The sequence below is a fragment of the Cetorhinus maximus genome, chromosome 9 (assembly GCF_964194155.1).
Source record: "Cetorhinus maximus chromosome 9, sCetMax3.hap1.1, whole genome shotgun sequence".
Lineage (NCBI taxonomy): Eukaryota > Metazoa > Chordata > Chondrichthyes > Lamniformes > Cetorhinidae > Cetorhinus > Cetorhinus maximus.
Genome location: NC_135887.1, coordinates 60,880,551 through 60,899,080, shown reverse-complemented (window position 1 = coordinate 60,899,080; position 18,530 = coordinate 60,880,551). Strand labels below are relative to the sequence as shown.

The 18,530-nt window shown below is 59.5% G+C and overlaps 2 protein-coding genes across 2 annotated transcripts in view; one reads left to right on the top strand and one right to left on the bottom strand.

The window, feature by feature from the left end:
• LOC144685053 (myosin-binding protein C, cardiac-type-like) overlaps positions 1–18,530 on the bottom strand; it is a 174,900-nt gene that overhangs the window by 61,152 nt on the left and 95,218 nt on the right. The window contains exons 9-10 of the mRNA XM_078549587.1: positions 17,361–17,549; positions 14,359–14,493 (exon numbers count right to left, since the gene is read on the bottom strand). Coding sequence (XP_078405713.1) covers positions 14,359–14,493; positions 17,361–17,549 — 324 coding nt within the window. The remainder of the gene's footprint in view (positions 1–14,358; positions 14,494–17,360; positions 17,550–18,530) is intronic.
• On the top strand, positions 14,581–17,319 carry LOC144684274 (uncharacterized). Its single transcript, XM_078547907.1, has 3 exons — positions 14,581–14,599; positions 15,704–15,896; positions 15,930–17,319. The coding sequence occupies exons 1-3, from the start codon at positions 14,581–14,583 to the stop codon at positions 17,218–17,220; spliced, it is 1,503 nt and encodes a 500-aa protein (XP_078404033.1). The 3' UTR covers positions 17,221–17,319.

Below are 18,530 nucleotides of genomic sequence, written 5' to 3'. Positions count from 1 at the left end.
CATGTGTGCGATACCCCGACCCAATAGTGGGCAGGCTGCGTACACAGCCCTGTGCGATACCCCAACGCAATAGTGGACAGGCTACGTACACATCCCAGTGTGATACCCCCACCCGATAGTGGACAGGCTGCGTACACAGCCCTGTGCGATACCCCCACCCAATAGCGGACATGCTGCGTACACAGCCCTATGCGATACCCCTGCCTGATAGCGGGCAGGCTGCGTACACAGCCCTGTGCGATACCCCCACCCAATAGCCATGTGCAATACCCCTACCCAATAGCGGACAGGCTGCGTACACAGCCCTGTGAGATTCCCCAATGCAGTAGCGGACAGGCTGCGTACACAGCCCAGTACGAAATCACCACCCAGTAGTGGGCAGGCTGCGTACACAGCCCAGTGTGATAACCACACCCGATAGTGGACAGGCAGCGTACACAGCCCTGTGCGTTACTCCCAAACAATAGCGGGAAGGCTACGTACACAGCCCAGTGCAATACCCCCACGCAATACAGGACAGGCCACGTATAAACATGTGTGCGATACCCCGACCCAATAGTGGACAGGCTGCGTACACAGCCCTGTGCGATACCCCAACGCAATAGTGGACAGGCTACGTACACATCCCAGTGTGATACCCCCACCTGATAGTGGACAGGCTGCGTACACAGCCCTGTGCGATACCCCCACCCAATAGCCATGTGCAATACCCCTACCCAATAGCGGACAGGCTGCGTACACAGCCCTGTGCGATTCCCCAATGCAGTAGCGGACAGGCTGCGTACACAGCCCAGTACGAAATCACCACCCAGTAGTGGGCAGGCTGCGTACACAGCCCAGTGTGATAACCACACCCGATAGTGGACAGGCAGCGTACACAGCCCTGTGCGTTACTCCCAAACAATAGCGGGAAGGCTACGTACACAGCCCAGTGCAATACCCCCACGCAATACAGGACAGGCCACGTATAAACATGTGTGCGATACCCCGACCCAATAGTGGGCAGGCTGCGTACACAGCCCTGTGCGATACCCCAACGCAATAGTGGACAGGCTACGTACACATCCCAGTGTGATACCCCCACCTGATAGTGGACAGGCTGCGTACACAGCCCTGTGCGATACCCCCACCCAATGGCGGACATGCTGCGTACACAGCCCTATGCGATACCCCTACCTGATAGCGGGCAGGCTGCGTACACAGCCCTGTGCAATACCCCCACCCAATAGCCATGTGCAATACCCCTACCCAATAGCGGACAGGCTGCGTACACAGCCCTGTGCGATTCCCCAATGCAGTAGCGGACAGGCTGCGGACACAGCCCAGTACGAAATCACCACCCAATAGCGGACAGGCTGCGTACGCAGCCCTGTGCGATTCCCCAACGCAGTAGCGGACAGGCTGCGTTCGCAGCCCAGTACGAAATCCCCACCCAGTAGCGGGCAGGCTGCGTACACAGCCCAGTGTGAAAGCCCCACCCGATAGTGGACAGGCTGCGTACACAGCCCTGTGCGTTACTCCCAACCAATAGCGGATAGGCTGCGTAAACAGCCCCGTGCGATAGCCCCACCCAGTAGCAGACAGGCTGCGTACACAGCCCTGTGCGATACCCCCACCCGATAAGCGGGTAGGCAGCATGCACAGCCCTGTGTGATACCCCCATCCAATAGCAGACAGGCTGCGTACACAGCCCTGTGCGATACCCCCACCCGATAAGCGGGTAGGCTGCGTGCACAGCGCTGTGCAATACCACCACCCAATTGCGGACAGGCAGCATACACAGCCCCGTGTGATACCCCCACCTGATAGCGGGAGGGCTACGTATACAGCCCTGTGCAATACCCCTACCCCATAGCCCAGTGCCATACCCCCACCCGATATCGGGAAGGCTACGTACACAGCCCTGTGCAATACCCACACCCAATTGCGGACATGCTGCCTACGCAGCCCAGTGCGATACCCCCACCCAATAGCGGGCAGGCTGCATACACAGCCCCGTGCGATACCCCCACCCAATTGAGGGCAGGCTGCGTACACAGCCCTGTGCGATCCCCCAACCCAATAGCGGACAGGCTGCATACACAGCCCTGTGCAATACCCACACCCGATAGCGGGCAGGCTGCTTACACAGCCTTGTATGATACCCCCACCCAATAGCGGACAGGCTGCATACATAGCCCTGTGAATTACCCCCACCCACTAGTGGACAGGCTGCGTACACAGCCCTGTGCGATACCCCCACCCGATAGCGGGCAGGCTGGGTACACAGCCCTGTGCGATATCCCCACCCGATAGCGGGCCGGCTGCGTACACATCCCTGTGCAATACCCCCATCCAATAGCCATGTGCAATCCCCCCACCCAATCGCGGACAGGCTGCGTACACAGCCCTGTGCAAAACCCCCACCCAATAGCCCTGTTCAATACTCCCACCCGATAGTGGGCAGGCTGCGTACACAGCCCTGTACGGTACCCCCACCCAATAGTGGACAGGCTGCGTACACAGTCCTGTATGACGCCCGATAGCGGGCAGGCTGCGTAAACAGCCCTGTGCGATATACCCACCCAATAGCTGGAGTCTGCGTACACAGCCCTGTGCAATACCTGCACCCAATAGCGGGCAAGCTGTGTACAAAGCCCTGTGCAATACCGCCACCCGATAGCAGGCAGGCTGCATACATAACCTTGTGCGATACCCCCACCCGATAGCGGGAAGGCTGCGTACTCAGCCCTGTGCAATCGCCCCACCCAAGAGCGGACATGCTGCGTACACAACCCAGTGTGACACATCCACCCTATAGCAGGAAGGCTGCGTACACAGCCCTGTGCGATACCCCCATCCAAAAGCGGGCAGGCTGCGTAAACAGCCCTGTGCAATACCCCCACCTGATAGCGGGCAAGCTGCGTACACAGCCCAGTGCGATACACCCACCCATCAGCGAGCAGGCTGCCTATACAGCCCTGTGCGATACCCCCACCCGATAGCGGGCAGGCTGCGTACACAGCCCTGTGCGATACCCCCACCTGATAGCGAGCAGGCTGCGTACACAGTCCTGTGCAATATCCCCACCCAATAGCCATGTCCAATACCCCTACCCAATAGTGGACAGGCTGCGTACACAGCACTGTGCGATTCCCCAATGCAGTAGCGGACAGGCTGCGTACACAGCCCAGTACAATACCCCTACTGAATAGCGGGCAGGCTGCGTACACAGCCCAGTGTGATAACCCCACCCGATATTGGACAGGCTGCGTACACAGCCCTGTGCGTTACCCCCACCCAATTGCGGATATGCTGCATAAACAGCCCTGTGCAATAACCCCACCCAATAGCGGACAGGCTGCGTACACAGCCCTGTGCAAAACACCCACACAATGGTGGACATGCTGCGTACACAGCCCTGTGTGATAACCCCATCCAATAGCGGGCAGGCTGCGTACACAGCCCTGTGCAAAACACCCACACAATGGTGGACATGCTGCGTACACAACCCTGTGCGACACCCCGACCCAATAGCGGGCAGGCTGCGGACACAGCCCTGTGCGATACACCACCCAATAGCGGGTAGGCTGCGTGCACAGCGCTGTGCAATACCACCACCCAATTGCGGACAGGCTGCATACATAGCCCTGTGCGATACCCCCACCTGATAGCGGGAGGGCTACGTACACAGCCCTGTGCAATATCCCCACCCAGTAGCCCTGTGCAATACCCCCACCCGACATCCGGAAGGCTACGTACACATCCCTGTGCAATACCCCCATCCAATAGCCATGTGCAATCCGCCCACCCGACATCCGGAAGGCTACGTACACAGCCCTGTGCAATACCCACGCCCAATAGCGGACAGGCCGCATACAAAGCCCTGTGCGATACCCCCACCCGATAGCGGGCAGGCTGCATACACAGCCATGTGCAATAGCCCCACCAAATTGTGAACATGCTGCGCACACAGCCCGGTGCGATACCCCCACCCAATTGCGCGCAGGCTGCGTACACATCCCTGTGCGATACCCCACCCAATAGCCATGTGCAATACGCCCAACCAATAGGGGTCAGGGTGCGTAGGCCGCCCTGTGCAATACCCCAACCCTATAGCGGACAGGCTGCGTACACAGCCCTGTGCAATACCCCCACCCGATAGCGGACAGGCTGCATACACAGCCCTGTGCAATACCCCCACCCGATAGCGGACAGGCTGCGTACACAGCCCTGTGCAATACTCCCACCAGATAGCGGACAGGCTGCATACACAGCCCTGTCAAATACCTCCACCCAATAGTGGACAGGCTGCGTACACAGCCCTGTTTGATACCCCCACCCGATAGCGGGCAGGCTGCGTAAACAGCGCTGTGCGATATCCCCACCCAATAGCTGGAGTCTGCGTACACAGCCCTGTGCATAACCCGCACCCAATAGCGGACAGGCTGCGTACACAGCGCGGTGCAATAGCCCCACCCGATAGCGGGAAGGCTGCGTACACAGCCCTGTATGATACCCCCACCCAATAGCGGAAAGGCTGCATACACAGCTCTGTGCAATAGGCCCACCCAATAGCGGACAGGCTGCGTCCACAGCCCTGTGCAATACCCCCTCCCGATAGCGGACAGGCTGCGTACACAGCCCTGTGAAATACCCCCACCCGATAGCGCATAGGCTGCGTACACAGCCCTGTGCAATAGCCCCACCCATACAGCGGGCAGGCTGCGTACATTGTCTTGTGCGATACCCCCACCCAATAGAGGACAGGCTGCGTACAGAGCCCAGTGCAATACCCCCACCCGATAGGGGACAGGCTGCGTACACAGCTCTGTGCAATACCCCCACCCATTAGCGGGGGGGCTGCGGACACAGCCTTGTGGAATAGCCCCACCCAATAGCGGGCAGGCTGCGTACACAGCCCAGTGCGATAACCCCACCCGAAAGTGGGATATTTGCGGACAAAGCCCAGTGTGATACCCCCACCGGATAGCGGGCAGGCTGCGTACACACCCCTGTGCAATACCCACACCCAATAGCGGACAGGCCGCGTACAAAGCCCTGAGCGATACCCCCACCCGATAGCGGGCAGGCTGCGTACACAGCCATGTGCAATAGCCCCACCCAATAGCGGGCAGGCTGCGTACACAGCCTGGTGCGATACCCCCACCCAATTGCGGGCAGGCTGCGTACACATCCCTGTGTGATACCCCACCCAACAGCCATGTGCAATACGCCCATCCAATAGGGGTCAGGGTGCGTACGCAGCCCTGTGCAATACCCCCACCCGATAGCGGACAGGCTGCATACACAGCCCTGTATGATACCCCCACCCGATAGCAGGCAGGCTGCGTAAACAGTGCTGTGCGATGTCCCCACCCAATAGCTGGAGTCTGCGTACACAGCCCTGTGCATTACCCGCACCCAATAGCGGACAGGCTGCGTACACAGCCCTGTGCAATAACCCCACCCGATAGCGGGAAGGCTGCGTACACAGCCCTGTATGATACCCCCACCCAATAGCGGACAGGCTGCGTACACTGCCCAGTGTGATACCCTCACCCAATAGCGGACAGGCTGCGTACAAAGCCCATTGCGATACCCCCACCCGATAGCGGGCAGCCTGCGTACACAGCCCTGTGCGATACCCCAACCCAATAGCGGACAGGCTGCGTACAAAGGCCTGTGCAATACCCCCGCCCAATAGCAGACAAGCTGCGTACACAGCCCTGTGCAATACCCCCACCCGATAGCGGGCAGGCTACGTACAAAGCCCTGTGCAATTCCCCCACCTGATAGCGGGCAGCCTGCGTACACAGCCCTGTGCGATACCCCAACCCAATAGTGGACAGGCTGCGTACACAGCCCTGTGCAATACCCCCACCCAATAGCAGACAGGCTGCGTACACAGCCCATTGCGATACCCCCACCCGATAGCGGGCAGGCTGCGTACACAGCCCTGTGCAATAGCCCCACCTAATAGCGGACAGGCTGCGTACACAGCCCAGTGTGATAACCCCACCCAATTGCAGACAGGTTGCGTACACAGCACTGTTAAATACCCACACCTGATAGTGGGCAGGATGCCTACACAGCCCAGAGCGATACCCTCAACCGATAGCGAGCAGGCTGCGTACACAGACCTGTGCGATACCCCCACACGATAATGGGCAGGCAGCGTACACAGCCCTGTGCGATACTCCTACCCAATAACTGACAGGCTGCGTACACAGCCCTGTGCGATACCCCCACCCAATAGCAGACAGGCTGCATACGCTGCCCTGTGCAATAGACCCACCCAATAGCGGACAGGCTGCGTAGACATCCCTGTGCAATAGCCCCACCCGATAGCGGAGAGTCTGCTTACACAGCCCAGTGCTCTAACCACAACCAATAGCGGACAGGCTGCGTACACAGCCCTGTGCAATAGCCCCAACCAATAGCGGACAGGCTGCATACACAGCCCTGTGCAATAGCCCCAACCAATAGCGGAAAGGCTGCGTACACAGCCCTGTGCAATACCCCCACCCAATAGCGGACAGGCTACGTACACAGCCCTGAGCAATAGCTCCACCCAATAGCGGACAGGCTGCGTACACAGACATGTGTGATACCCCCCCCAATCGCGGACAGGCTGCGTACACAGCCCAGTGCGATACAGCCCCCGATAGCGGACAGGCTGCGTATACAGCCCTGTGCGATACGCCCACCCGATAGCGGGCAGGCTGCGTAAACAGCCCAGTGCGATACGCCCACCCAATAGCGGACAGACTGCATACACAGCCCTGTGCAATACCCCCACCCAATAGTGGACAGGCTGCGTACACAGCACTGTGCAATTGCCCCAACAAATAGCAGACAGGCTGCGCACACAGCCCTGTGCGATACCCGCACCCAATAGCGGACAGGCTGCGTACACAGCCCAGTGCAATACACCCACCCTAGAGTGGGCAAGCTGTGTACATAGCCCAGTGTGATACCCCCACCCGATAGCTGACAGGCTACGTAGCCAGCCCTGTGCGATAGCCCCACCCAATAGCAGACAGGCTGCGTACACAGCCCTGTGCGATACCCGCACCCAATAGCGGACAGGCTGTGTACACAGCCCAGTGCGATACCCCCACCCAATAGTGGGCAGGCTGTGTACACAGCCCAGTGTTATACCCCCACCCGATGGCGGACAGGCTGCGTACACAGCCCAGTGCGATACCCCCACCCAATAGTGGGCAGGCTGCGTACATTGCCCAGTGTGATACCTTCACCCAATAGCAGGCAGGCTGCGTATACAGCCCAGTGCGATACCCCCACCCGATAGCGGGCAGGCTGCGTACAAAGCCCATTGCGATACCCCCACCCGATAGCGGGCAGCCTGCGTACACAGCCCTGTGCGATACCCCAACCCAATAGTGGACAAGCTGCGTACACAGGCCTGTGTAATACCCCCACCCAATAGCAGACAGGCTGCGTACACAGCCCTGTGCGATACCCCAACCCAATACCGGCAGGCTGCGTACACAGCCCTGTGCAATACCCCCACCCAATAGCAGACAGGCTGCATACACAGCCCTGTGCAATACCCCCACCCAATAGCGGACAGGCTGCGTACACAGCCCAGTGCGATACCCCCACCCAATAGCTGACAGGCTGCGTACACAGCCCAGTGCGATACCCCCACCCAATAGCAGACAGGCTGCGTACACAGCACTGTTAAATACCCACACCTGAGAGCAGGCAGGATGCCTACACAGCCCAGAGCGATACCCTCAACCGATAGCGAGCAGGCTGCGTATACAGACCTGTGTGATACCCCCACACGATAATGGGCAGGCAGCGTACACAGCCCTGTGCGATACCCCCACCCAATAACTGACAGGCTGCGTACACAGCCCTGTGTGATACCACCACCCAATAGCTGGCAGGCTGCATACGCAGCCCTGTGCAATACGCCCACCCGATAGCCGGCAGGCTGCATACGCAGCCCTGTGCAATAGCCCCACCCGATAGCGGAGAGTAGGCTTACACAGCCCAGTGCGCTAATTGCACCCAATAGCGGACAGGCTGCGTACATAGCCCTGTGCAATACCCCCACCCAATAGCGGACAGGCTACATACATAGCCCTGTGCAATAGCCCCAACCAATAGTGGACAGGCTGCGTACACAGCCCGGTGCAATACCTCCACCCAATAGCGGACAGGCTGCATACAAGACACTTTGCAATACCCCCACCCAATCGCAGACAGGCTGCGTACACAGCCCAGTGCGATACGCCCACCTGATAGCAGGCAGGCGGCGTACACAGCCCAGTGTGATACACCCACCCGACAGTGGGCAGGCTGCGTATACAGCCCTGTGCGATACCCTCACCCGATAGCGGGCAGGCTGTGTACAAAGCCCTGTGCGATACCCCCACCCAGTAACAAACAGGCAGCTTATACAGCCCTGTGCAATAGCCCTAACCAATAGCAGACAGGCTGCGTACACATCCCTGTGCGATACTCCCACCCGATAACGTGCAGGCTGCGTACACAGCCCTGTGCGATACCCCCACCCGATAGCGGGCAAGCTGCGTACACAGCCCTGTACAATACCCCCAACTGATAGCGGGCAGGCTGTGTACACAGCCCTATGTGATATCCCCACCCCATAGCGAACAGGCTGCGTACACAGCCCTATGCAACACCCCCACGCGATAACGGGCAGGCTGCGTACACAGCCCTGTGCGATACACCTACCTAATATCCGGCAGGCTGCATACGCAGCCCTGTGCAACACCCCCACGCGATAACGGGCAGGCTGCGTGCACAGCCCTGTGCGATACACCTACCTAATATCCGGCAGGCTGCATACGCAGCCCTGTGCAACACCCCCACCCGATAGCGGGCAGGCTGCGTACACAGCCCAGTGCGATACCCCCACCCGATAGGGGGCAGGCTGCGCACACAGCCCAGAGCGATACACTCACCCGATAGCGGGCAGGCTGCCTACACAGCCCTGTGCAAAACCCCCACCCGATAGCAGGCAGGCTGCGTACACAGCCCTGTGCAATACCCCTACCCAATAACTGACAGGCTACGTACACAGCCCTGTGCGATGCCCCCACCCAATAGCAGACAGGCTGCATACACAGCCCTGTGCGATAACCCCACCCAATAGCGGACAGGCTGCGTAAACAGTCCAGTGCGATACGCCCACCCGATAGCGGGCAGGCTGCGTACACAGCCCAGTGCGATAACCCCACCCAATAGCTGACAGGCTGCATATACAGCCCAGTGTGATACCCCCACCCGATAGCGGACAGGCTGTGTACCCAGCCCTGTGCGATACCCACATCCAATAGTGGACAGGCTGCGTACACAGCCCAGAGCGATACCCCCACCCAATAGTGGGCAAGCTGTGTACACATCCCAGTGTGAATCCCCCACCCGATAGCGGGCAGCCTGCGTACACAGCCCTGTGCAATACCCCCACCTGATAGCGAGAAGGCTGCGTACAAAGCCCTGTTCAAATCCCCCACCCGATAGCGGGCAGCCTGCATACACAGCCCTGTGCGATAGCCCGAACCAATAGTGGGCAGGCTGCGTACACAGCCCTGTGCGATACCCCCACCCAATCGTGGACAGGCTGCGTACACAGCCCAGTGCGATACACCCACCCGATAGTGGGCAGGCTGCGTAAACAGCCCTGTGCAATACCTCCACGCAATAGCGGACAGGCTTCATACACAGACCTGTGCGATACCCCCACCCAATATCGGACAGGCTGCGTACACGGCCCAGTGCGATACCGCCACCCGATAGCGGGCAGGCTGCGTGCACAGCCCAGTGCGATACCCCCACCCGATAGCGGGCAGGGTGCGTACAAAGCCCTGTGCGATCCCCCCACCCAATAATGGACAGGCAGCTTACACAGCCCTGTGCAATAGCCCTAACTAATAGCAGACAGGCTGCGTACACAGCCCTGTGCAATACCCCCACCCAATAGCGGGCAGGCTGCATACACAGCCCTGTGCAATACCCCCACCCAATAGCGGGCAGGCTGCGTACACAGCCCTGTGTGATACCCCCACCCAAGAGCGGGCAGACTGCGTACACAGCCCAGTGCGATACACCCACCCGATAGCGGGCAGGCTGCGTACACAGCCCTGTGCGATACCCACACTCGGTAGTGGACAGGCTGTCTACACAGCCCTGTGCGATACCCGCACCCAATAGTGGGCAGGATGCGTACTCAGCCCTGTGCGATACCCACACACAACAGCGGCAGGCTGCGTACACATCCCTGTCCAATACTCCCACACAATAGCGGACAGGCTGCGTACACAGCCCTGTGTAATACCCCCACCCAATAGCGGACGGGCTGCGTACACAGCCCTGTGCAATAGCCCCACCCAATAGCGGACAGGCTGCACACACAGCCCTGTGCAATACCCCTACCCAATAGCGGGCAGGCTGCGTACACAGCCCTGTGTGATACCCCCACCCAAGAGCGGGCAGACTGTGTACACAGCCCAGTGCGATACACCCACCCGATAGCGGGCAGGCTGCGTACACAGCCCTGTGCGATACCCACACTCGGTAGCGGACAGGCTGCCTACACAGCCCTGTGCGATACCCGCACCCAATAGCGGGCAGGATGCGTACTCAGCCCTGTGCGATACCCACACACAACAGCGGCAGGCTGCGTACACATCCCTGTCCAATACCCCCACACAATAGCGGACAGGCTGCGTACACAGCCCTGTGCAATACCCCCACCCAATAGCGGACGGGCTGCGTACACAGCCCTGTGCAAACCACCCTGCCAATAGCGGACAGGCTGCGTACACAGCCCAGTGCGATACCCCCACCCGATAGCGGGCAGGCTGCGTACATAGCCCTGTGCGATACCCCGACCCAATAGCGGGCAGGCTGCGTACACAGCCCTGTGCAATAGCCCCACCCAATAGTGGGCAGGCTGCGTATACAGCCCAGTGCAATACCCCCACCCGATAGTGGGCAGGTTGCGTACATAGCCCTGTGCGATACCCTGACCCGATAGCGGGCAGGCTGCGTACACAGCCCTGTGCGATACCCCCACCCGATAGCGGAGAGGCTGCGTACACAGCCCAGTACGATACCCCCACCCGATAGCGGGGCAGGCTGCGTACACTGCCCTGTGCGATACCCTCACCCGATAGCGGGCAGGCTGTGTACAAAGCCCTGTGCGATACCCCCACCCAGTAACAAACAGGCAGCTTATACAGCCCTGTGCAATAGCCCTAACCAATAGCAGACAGGCTGCGTACACATCCCTGTGCGATACTCCCACCCGATAACGTGCAGGCTGCGTACACAGCCCTGTGCGATACCCCCACCCGATAGCGGGCAAGCTGCGTACACAGCCCTGTACAATACCCCCAACTGATAGCGGGCAGGCTGTGTACACAGCCCTATGTGATATCCCCACCCCATAGCGAACAGGCTGCGTACACAGCCCTATGCAACACCCCCACGCGATAACGGGCAGGCTGCGTACACAGCCCTGTGCGATACACCTACCTAATATCCGGCAGGCTGCATACGCAGCCCTGTGCAACACCCCCACGCGATAACGGGCAGGCTGCGTGCACAGCCCTGTGCGATACACCTACCTAATATCCGGCAGGCTGCATACGCAGCCCTGTGCAACACCCCCACCCGATAGCGGGCAGGCTGCGTACACAGCCCAGTGCGATACCCCCACCCGATAGGGGGCAGGCTGCGCACACAGCCCAGAGCGATACACTCACCCGATAGCGGGCAGGCTGCCTACACAGCCCTGTGCAAAACCCCCACCCGATAGCAGGCAGGCTGCGTACACAGCCCTGTGCAATACCCCTACCCAATAACTGACAGGCTACGTACACAGCCCTGTGCGATGCCCCCACCCAATAGCAGACAGGCTGCATACACAGCCCTGTGCGATAACCCCACCCAATAGCGGACAGGCTGCGTAAACAGTCCAGTGCGATACGCCCACCCGATAGCGGGCAGGCTGCGTACACAGCCCAGTGCGATAACCCCACCCAATAGCTGACAGGCTGCATATACAGCCCAGTGTGATACCCCCACCCGATAGCGGACAGGCTGTGTACCCAGCCCTGTGCGATACCCACATCCAATAGTGGACAGGCTGCGTACACAGCCCAGAGCGATACCCCCACCCAATAGTGGGCAAGCTGTGTACACATCCCAGTGTGAATCCCCCACCCGATAGCGGGCAGCCTGCGTACACAGCCCTGTGCAATACCCCCACCTGATAGCGAGAAGGCTGCGTACAAAGCCCTGTTCAAATCCCCCACCCGATAGCGGGCAGCCTGCATACACAGCCCTGTGCGATAGCCCGAACCAATAGTGGGCAGGCTGCGTACACAGCCCTGTGCGATACCCCCACCCAATCGTGGACAGGCTGCGTACACAGCCCAGTGCGATACACCCACCCGATAGTGGGCAGGCTGCGTAAACAGCCCTGTGCAATACCTCCACGCAATAGCGGACAGGCTTCATACACAGACCTGTGCGATACCCCCACCCAATATCGGACAGGCTGCGTACACGGCCCAGTGCGATACCGCCACCCGATAGCGGGCAGGCTGCGTGCACAGCCCAGTGCGATACCCCCACCCGATAGCGGGCAGGGTGCGTACAAAGCCCTGTGCGATCCCCCCACCCAATAATGGACAGGCAGCTTACACAGCCCTGTGCAATAGCCCTAACTAATAGCAGACAGGCTGCGTACACAGCCCTGTGCAATACCCCCACCCAATAGCGGGCAGGCTGCATACACAGCCCTGTGCAATACCCCCACCCAATAGCGGGCAGGCTGCGTACACAGCCCTGTGTGATACCCCCACCCAAGAGCGGGCAGACTGCGTACACAGCCCAGTGCGATACACCCACCCGATAGCGGGCAGGCTGCGTACACAGCCCTGTGCGATACCCACACTCGGTAGTGGACAGGCTGTCTACACAGCCCTGTGCGATACCCGCACCCAATAGTGGGCAGGATGCGTACTCAGCCCTGTGCGATACCCACACACAACAGCGGCAGGCTGCGTACACATCCCTGTCCAATACTCCCACACAATAGCGGACAGGCTGCGTACACAGCCCTGTGTAATACCCCCACCCAATAGCGGACGGGCTGCGTACACAGCCCTGTGCAATAGCCCCACCCAATAGCGGACAGGCTGCACACACAGCCCTGTGCAATACCCCTACCCAATAGCGGGCAGGCTGCGTACACAGCCCTGTGTGATACCCCCACCCAAGAGCGGGCAGACTGTGTACACAGCCCAGTGCGATACACCCACCCGATAGCGGGCAGGCTGCGTACACAGCCCTGTGCGATACCCACACTCGGTAGCGGACAGGCTGCCTACACAGCCCTGTGCGATACCCGCACCCAATAGCGGGCAGGATGCGTACTCAGCCCTGTGCGATACCCACACACAACAGCGGCAGGCTGCGTACACATCCCTGTCCAATACCCCCACACAATAGCGGACAGGCTGCGTACACAGCCCTGTGCAATACCCCCACCCAATAGCGGACGGGCTGCGTACACAGCCCTGTGCAAACCACCCTGCCAATAGCGGACAGGCTGCGTACACAGCCCAGTGCGATACCCCCACCCGATAGCGGGCAGGCTGCGTACATAGCCCTGTGCGATACCCCGACCCAATAGCGGGCAGGCTGCGTACACAGCCCTGTGCAATAGCCCCACCCAATAGTGGGCAGGCTGCGTATACAGCCCAGTGCAATACCCCCACCCGATAGTGGGCAGGTTGCGTACATAGCCCTGTGCGATACCCTGACCCGATAGCGGGCAGGCTGCGTACACAGCCCTGTGCGATACCCCCACCCGATAGCGGAGAGGCTGCGTACACAGCCCAGTACGATACCCCCACCCGATAGCGGGGCAGGCTGCGTACACTGCCCTGTGCAATAGCTCCACCTAATAGCGGACAGGCTGCGTACACAGCCCAGTGCGATACCCCCACCCAATAGCGGGCAGGCTGCGTACACAGCCCTGTGCAATACCCCCACCCAGTAACAGACAGGCTGTGTACACAGCCCAGTGCGATACCCCCACCCAATAGCGGGCAGGCTGCGTACACAGCCCTGTGCAATACCCCCACCCAGTAACAGACAGGCTGTGTACACAGCCCTGTGCGATACCCCCACCCAATAGCGGACAGGCTGCGTGCACAGCACATTGCGATATACCCACCTGATAGCGGGCAGGTTGCGTACACAGCCCTGTGCAAAAGCCCTACCCAATAGCGGACAGGCTGCATGCACAGCGTCAGACAGAGTAATGTGTGCACACAGTGTGAGTGTGTGCTCTCTGATACCTACATCCTTCCTTACAATACTCCACCCGGTACCCATCCAGTCCGGCTGCGCCCACCTTCTCTGGGGTTCTCCATTTCAGGGAAATTGTTGTGTCACTCACATCATCCACAGTCAGATTGGTGGGTTCACTGGTGGGAGCTGGAATAAAGAATTTGTTTAGTATCTGCTACAGGGAGAGATCCCATCTTTCATTAAACTGGGATTTCAGACTTTCACAGAGAAAACATGGAACTGAGAGACACCAGTCAGTGTACAGATATCTCCCTGGGAGAGAGAGGGGACTGAGAGACACCAGTCAGTGTACAGATATATCCCTGAGAGAGAGGGACTGAGAGACACCAGTCAGTGTACAGATATCTCCCTGAGAGAGAGGGACTGAGAGACACCAGTCAGTGTACAGATATCTTCCTGAGAGAGAGAGGGACTGAGCGACACCAGTCAGTGTTCAGATATCTCCCTGGGAGAGAGAGGGGACTGAGAGACACCAGTCAGTGTACAGATATCTCCCTGAGAGAGAGGGGACTGAGAGACACCAGTCAGTGTACAGATATCTCCCTAAGAGAGACAGGGACTGAGAGACACCAGTCAGTGTACAGATATCTCCCTAAGAGAGAGGGACTGAGAGACACCAGTCAGTGTACAGATATCTCCCTAAGAGAGACAGGGACTGAGAGACACCAGTCAGTGTAAAGATATCTCCCTAAGAGAGACAGGAACTGAGAGACACCAGTCAGTGTACAGATATCTCCCTAAGAGAGACAGGGACTGAGAGACACCAGTCAGTGTACAGATATCTCCCTGGGAGAGAGGGGGACTGAGAGACACCAGTCAGTGTACAGATATCTCCCTGGGAGAGAGGGGGACTGAGAAACACCAGTCAGTGTACAGATATCTCCCTAAAACAGAGGGACTGAGAGACACCAGTCAGTGTACAGATATCTCCCTAAGAGAGACAGGGACTGAGAGACACCGGTCAGTGTAAAGATATCTCCCTAAGAATGACAGAAACTGAGAGACACCAGTCAGTGTACAGATATCTCCCTAAGAGAGACAGGGACTGAGACACACCAGTCAGTGTACAGATATCTCCCTGGGAGAGAGGGGGACTGAGAGACACCAGTCAGTGTACAGATATCTCCCTGAGAGAGAGGGGGACTGAGAGACACCAGTCGGTGTACAGATATCTCCCTGAGAGAGAGAGAGAGGTACTGAGAGACATCAGTCAGTGTACAGATATACCCCTGAGAGACACCAGATAGTGAGGGGACTGAAAGACGCTAGCCAGTGTATAGTTATCACATTGTGGGTTCTCTGAGCCCCCATCAGTCCCACTCTCTGGGGGTCTCAGACCCCATCCTGCTTCCAGTCCCTGGGGTCTCGGACCCCTCTCCTGCTCCCAGTCCCTGGGGTCTCAGACCCCTCTCCTGCTCCCAGTCACCGCATCTCAGACCCCTCTCCTGCTCCCAGTCACCGCGTCTCAGACCCTTCTCCTGCTCCCAGTCACCAGGTCTCGGACCCCTCTCCTGCTCCCAGTCCCTGGGGTCTCGGACACTTCTCCTGCTCCCAGTCACCAGGTCTCGGACCCCTCTCCTGCTCCCAGTCCCTGGGGTCTCGGACCCCTCTCCTGCTCCCAGTCCCTGGGGTCTCAGACCGCTCTCCTGCTCCCATTCCCTGGGGTCTCAGACCCCTCTCCTGCTCCCAGTCCCTGGGGTCTCGGACCCTTCTCCTGCTCCCAGTCCCTGGGGTCTCGGACCCCTCTGCTGCTCCCAGTCCCTGGGGTCTCAGATCCCTCTCCTGCTCCCAGTCCCTGGGGTCTCGGACCCCTCTCCTGCTCCCAGTCACCGGGTCTCGGTCCCCTCTCCTGCTCCCAGTCCCTGGGGTCTCAGACCCCTCTCCTGCTGCCAGTCACCGCGTCTCAGACCCCTCTCCTGCTCCCAGTCCCTGGGATCTAAGACCCCTCCCCTGCTCCCAGTCACCGCGTCTCAGACCCCTCTCCTGCTCCCAGTCACCGGGTCTCAGACCCCTCCCCTGCTCCCAGTCACCGCGTCTCAGACCCCTCTCCTGCTCCCAGTCACCGGGTCTTGGACCCCTCTCCTGTTCCCAGTCCCTGGAATCTCGGACCCTTCTCCTGCTCCCAGTCCCTGGCGTCTCGGACCCCTCTCCTGTTCCCAGTCCCTGGGGTCTTGGTCCCCTCTCCTGCTCCCAGTTCCTGGGGTCTCGGACCCTTCTCCTGCTCCCAGTTCCTGGGGTCTCGGACCCTTCTCCTGCTCCCAGTTCCTGGGGTCTCAGACCCTTCTCCTGCTCCCAGTCCCTGGGGTCTCGGACCCCTCTCTTGCTCCCAGTCCCTGGGGTCTCGGACCCCTCTCCTGTTCCCAGTCCCTGGGGTCTCGGTCCCCTCTCCTGCTCCCAGTCCCTGGGGTCTCGGACCCCTCTCCTGCTCCCAGTCCCTGGGGTCTCGGTCTCCTCTCCTGTTCCCAGTCCCTTGGGTCTCGGTCCCCTCTCCTGTTCCCAGTCCCTGGGGTCTCGGACCCCTCTCCTGCTCCCAGTCCCTGGGGTCTCAGACCCCTCTCGTGCTCCCAGTCCCTGGGGTCTCGGACCCCTCTCCTGTTCCCAGTCTCTGGGGTCTCGGACCCCTCTCCTGTTCCCAGTCCCTGGGGTCTCAGACCCCTCTCCTACTCCCAGTTCCCGGGTCTCGGTCCCCTCTCCTGCTCCCAGTTCCTGGGGTCTCGGACCCCTCTCCTGCTCCCAGTCTCTGGGGTCTTAGACCCCTCTCCTGCTCCCAGCCTCTGGGGTCTCAGACCCCTCTCCTGCTCCCAGTCGCTGGGGTTTCGGACCCCTCTCCTGCTCCCAGTCCCTGGGGTTTAGGACCCCTCTCCTGCTCCCAGTACCTGGGGTCTCAGACCCCTCTCCTGCTCCCAGTACCTGGGGTCTCAGACCCCTCTCCTGCTCCCAGTACCTGGGGTCTCAGACCTCTCTTGTGCTCTCACCCCCATGGTCACACTCACCGATTGGTACAAAGGGTTTGGAGGCGGAGCTGTGCCGGGACATGCCGATGGAGTTGACAGCATAGACTCTCATCTCATAGACAACACCCTCAATCATTCGCTTGGCCTCATATGTCGTCTCCTTCCAGAGGTCAAAGTTCAACCTCATCCACCGGTAACTCTTCTTCTTCTTCCTTTCCAGAACATATCCTGTCAAACCCGGAGAGAGAGAGAGAAGGGGGAGAGAGAGAGAGAGAGAGAGACAGGGACAGAGAGAGAGAGGGGAGAGACGGAGAGAGAGAGTGAGAGACAGGGAGAGAGAAAGGGAGAGGAAAGATGGAGAGAGAGGGAGAGAGAGAGAGAGAGAAGGGAGAGAGAGAGAGAGATGGGGAGAGAGAGAGAAACGGGGAGAGAGAGAGATAGACAGGGAGAGAGAAAGGGAGAGGAAAGATGGAGAGAGAGGGAGAGAGGGAGAGAAGGGAGAGAGAGAGAGAGACGGGGAGGGAGAGAGAAACGGGGAGAGAGAGAGAGAGACAGGGAGAGAGAAAGGGAGAGGAAAGATGGAGAGAGAGGGAGAGAGAGAGAGAGAGAGGGAGAGAAGGGAGAGAGAGAGAGAGACGGGGAGGGAGAGAGAAACGGGGAGAGAGAGAGAGAGACAGGGAGAGAGAAAGGGAGAGGAAAGACGGAGAGAGAGAGAGGGAGAGAGAGAGAGAGAGAGAAGGGAGAGAGAGAGAGAGACGGGGAGAGAGAGAGAAACGGGGAGAGAGAGAGACGGGGCGCGAGAGAGACGGGGAGAGAGAGAGAAACGGAGAGAGAGAGAGACGGGGAGAGAGAGAGACGGGGAGAGAGAGAGAGAGACGTGGAGAGTGAGACGGTGAGAGAGAAAAGGGGAGAGAGAGAAGGGGAGAGAGAGACAGGGAGAGAGAGAGACGGGGAGAGAGAGGGAGAGAGGGAGAGGGAGACGGGGAGAGAGAGAGAGAGACGGGGAGAGAGAGGGAGAGGGAGACGGGGAGAGAGAGAGAGACAGGGAGAGAGAGGGAGAGGGAGACGGGGAGAGAGAGAGAGAGACGGGGAGAGAGACGGGGAGAGTGGGACGGTGAGAGAGTAAAGGGGAGAGAGAGAAGAGGAGAGAGAGACAGGGACAGAGAGAGACAGGGAGAGAGAGAGACGGGGAGAGAGAGGGAGAGAGGG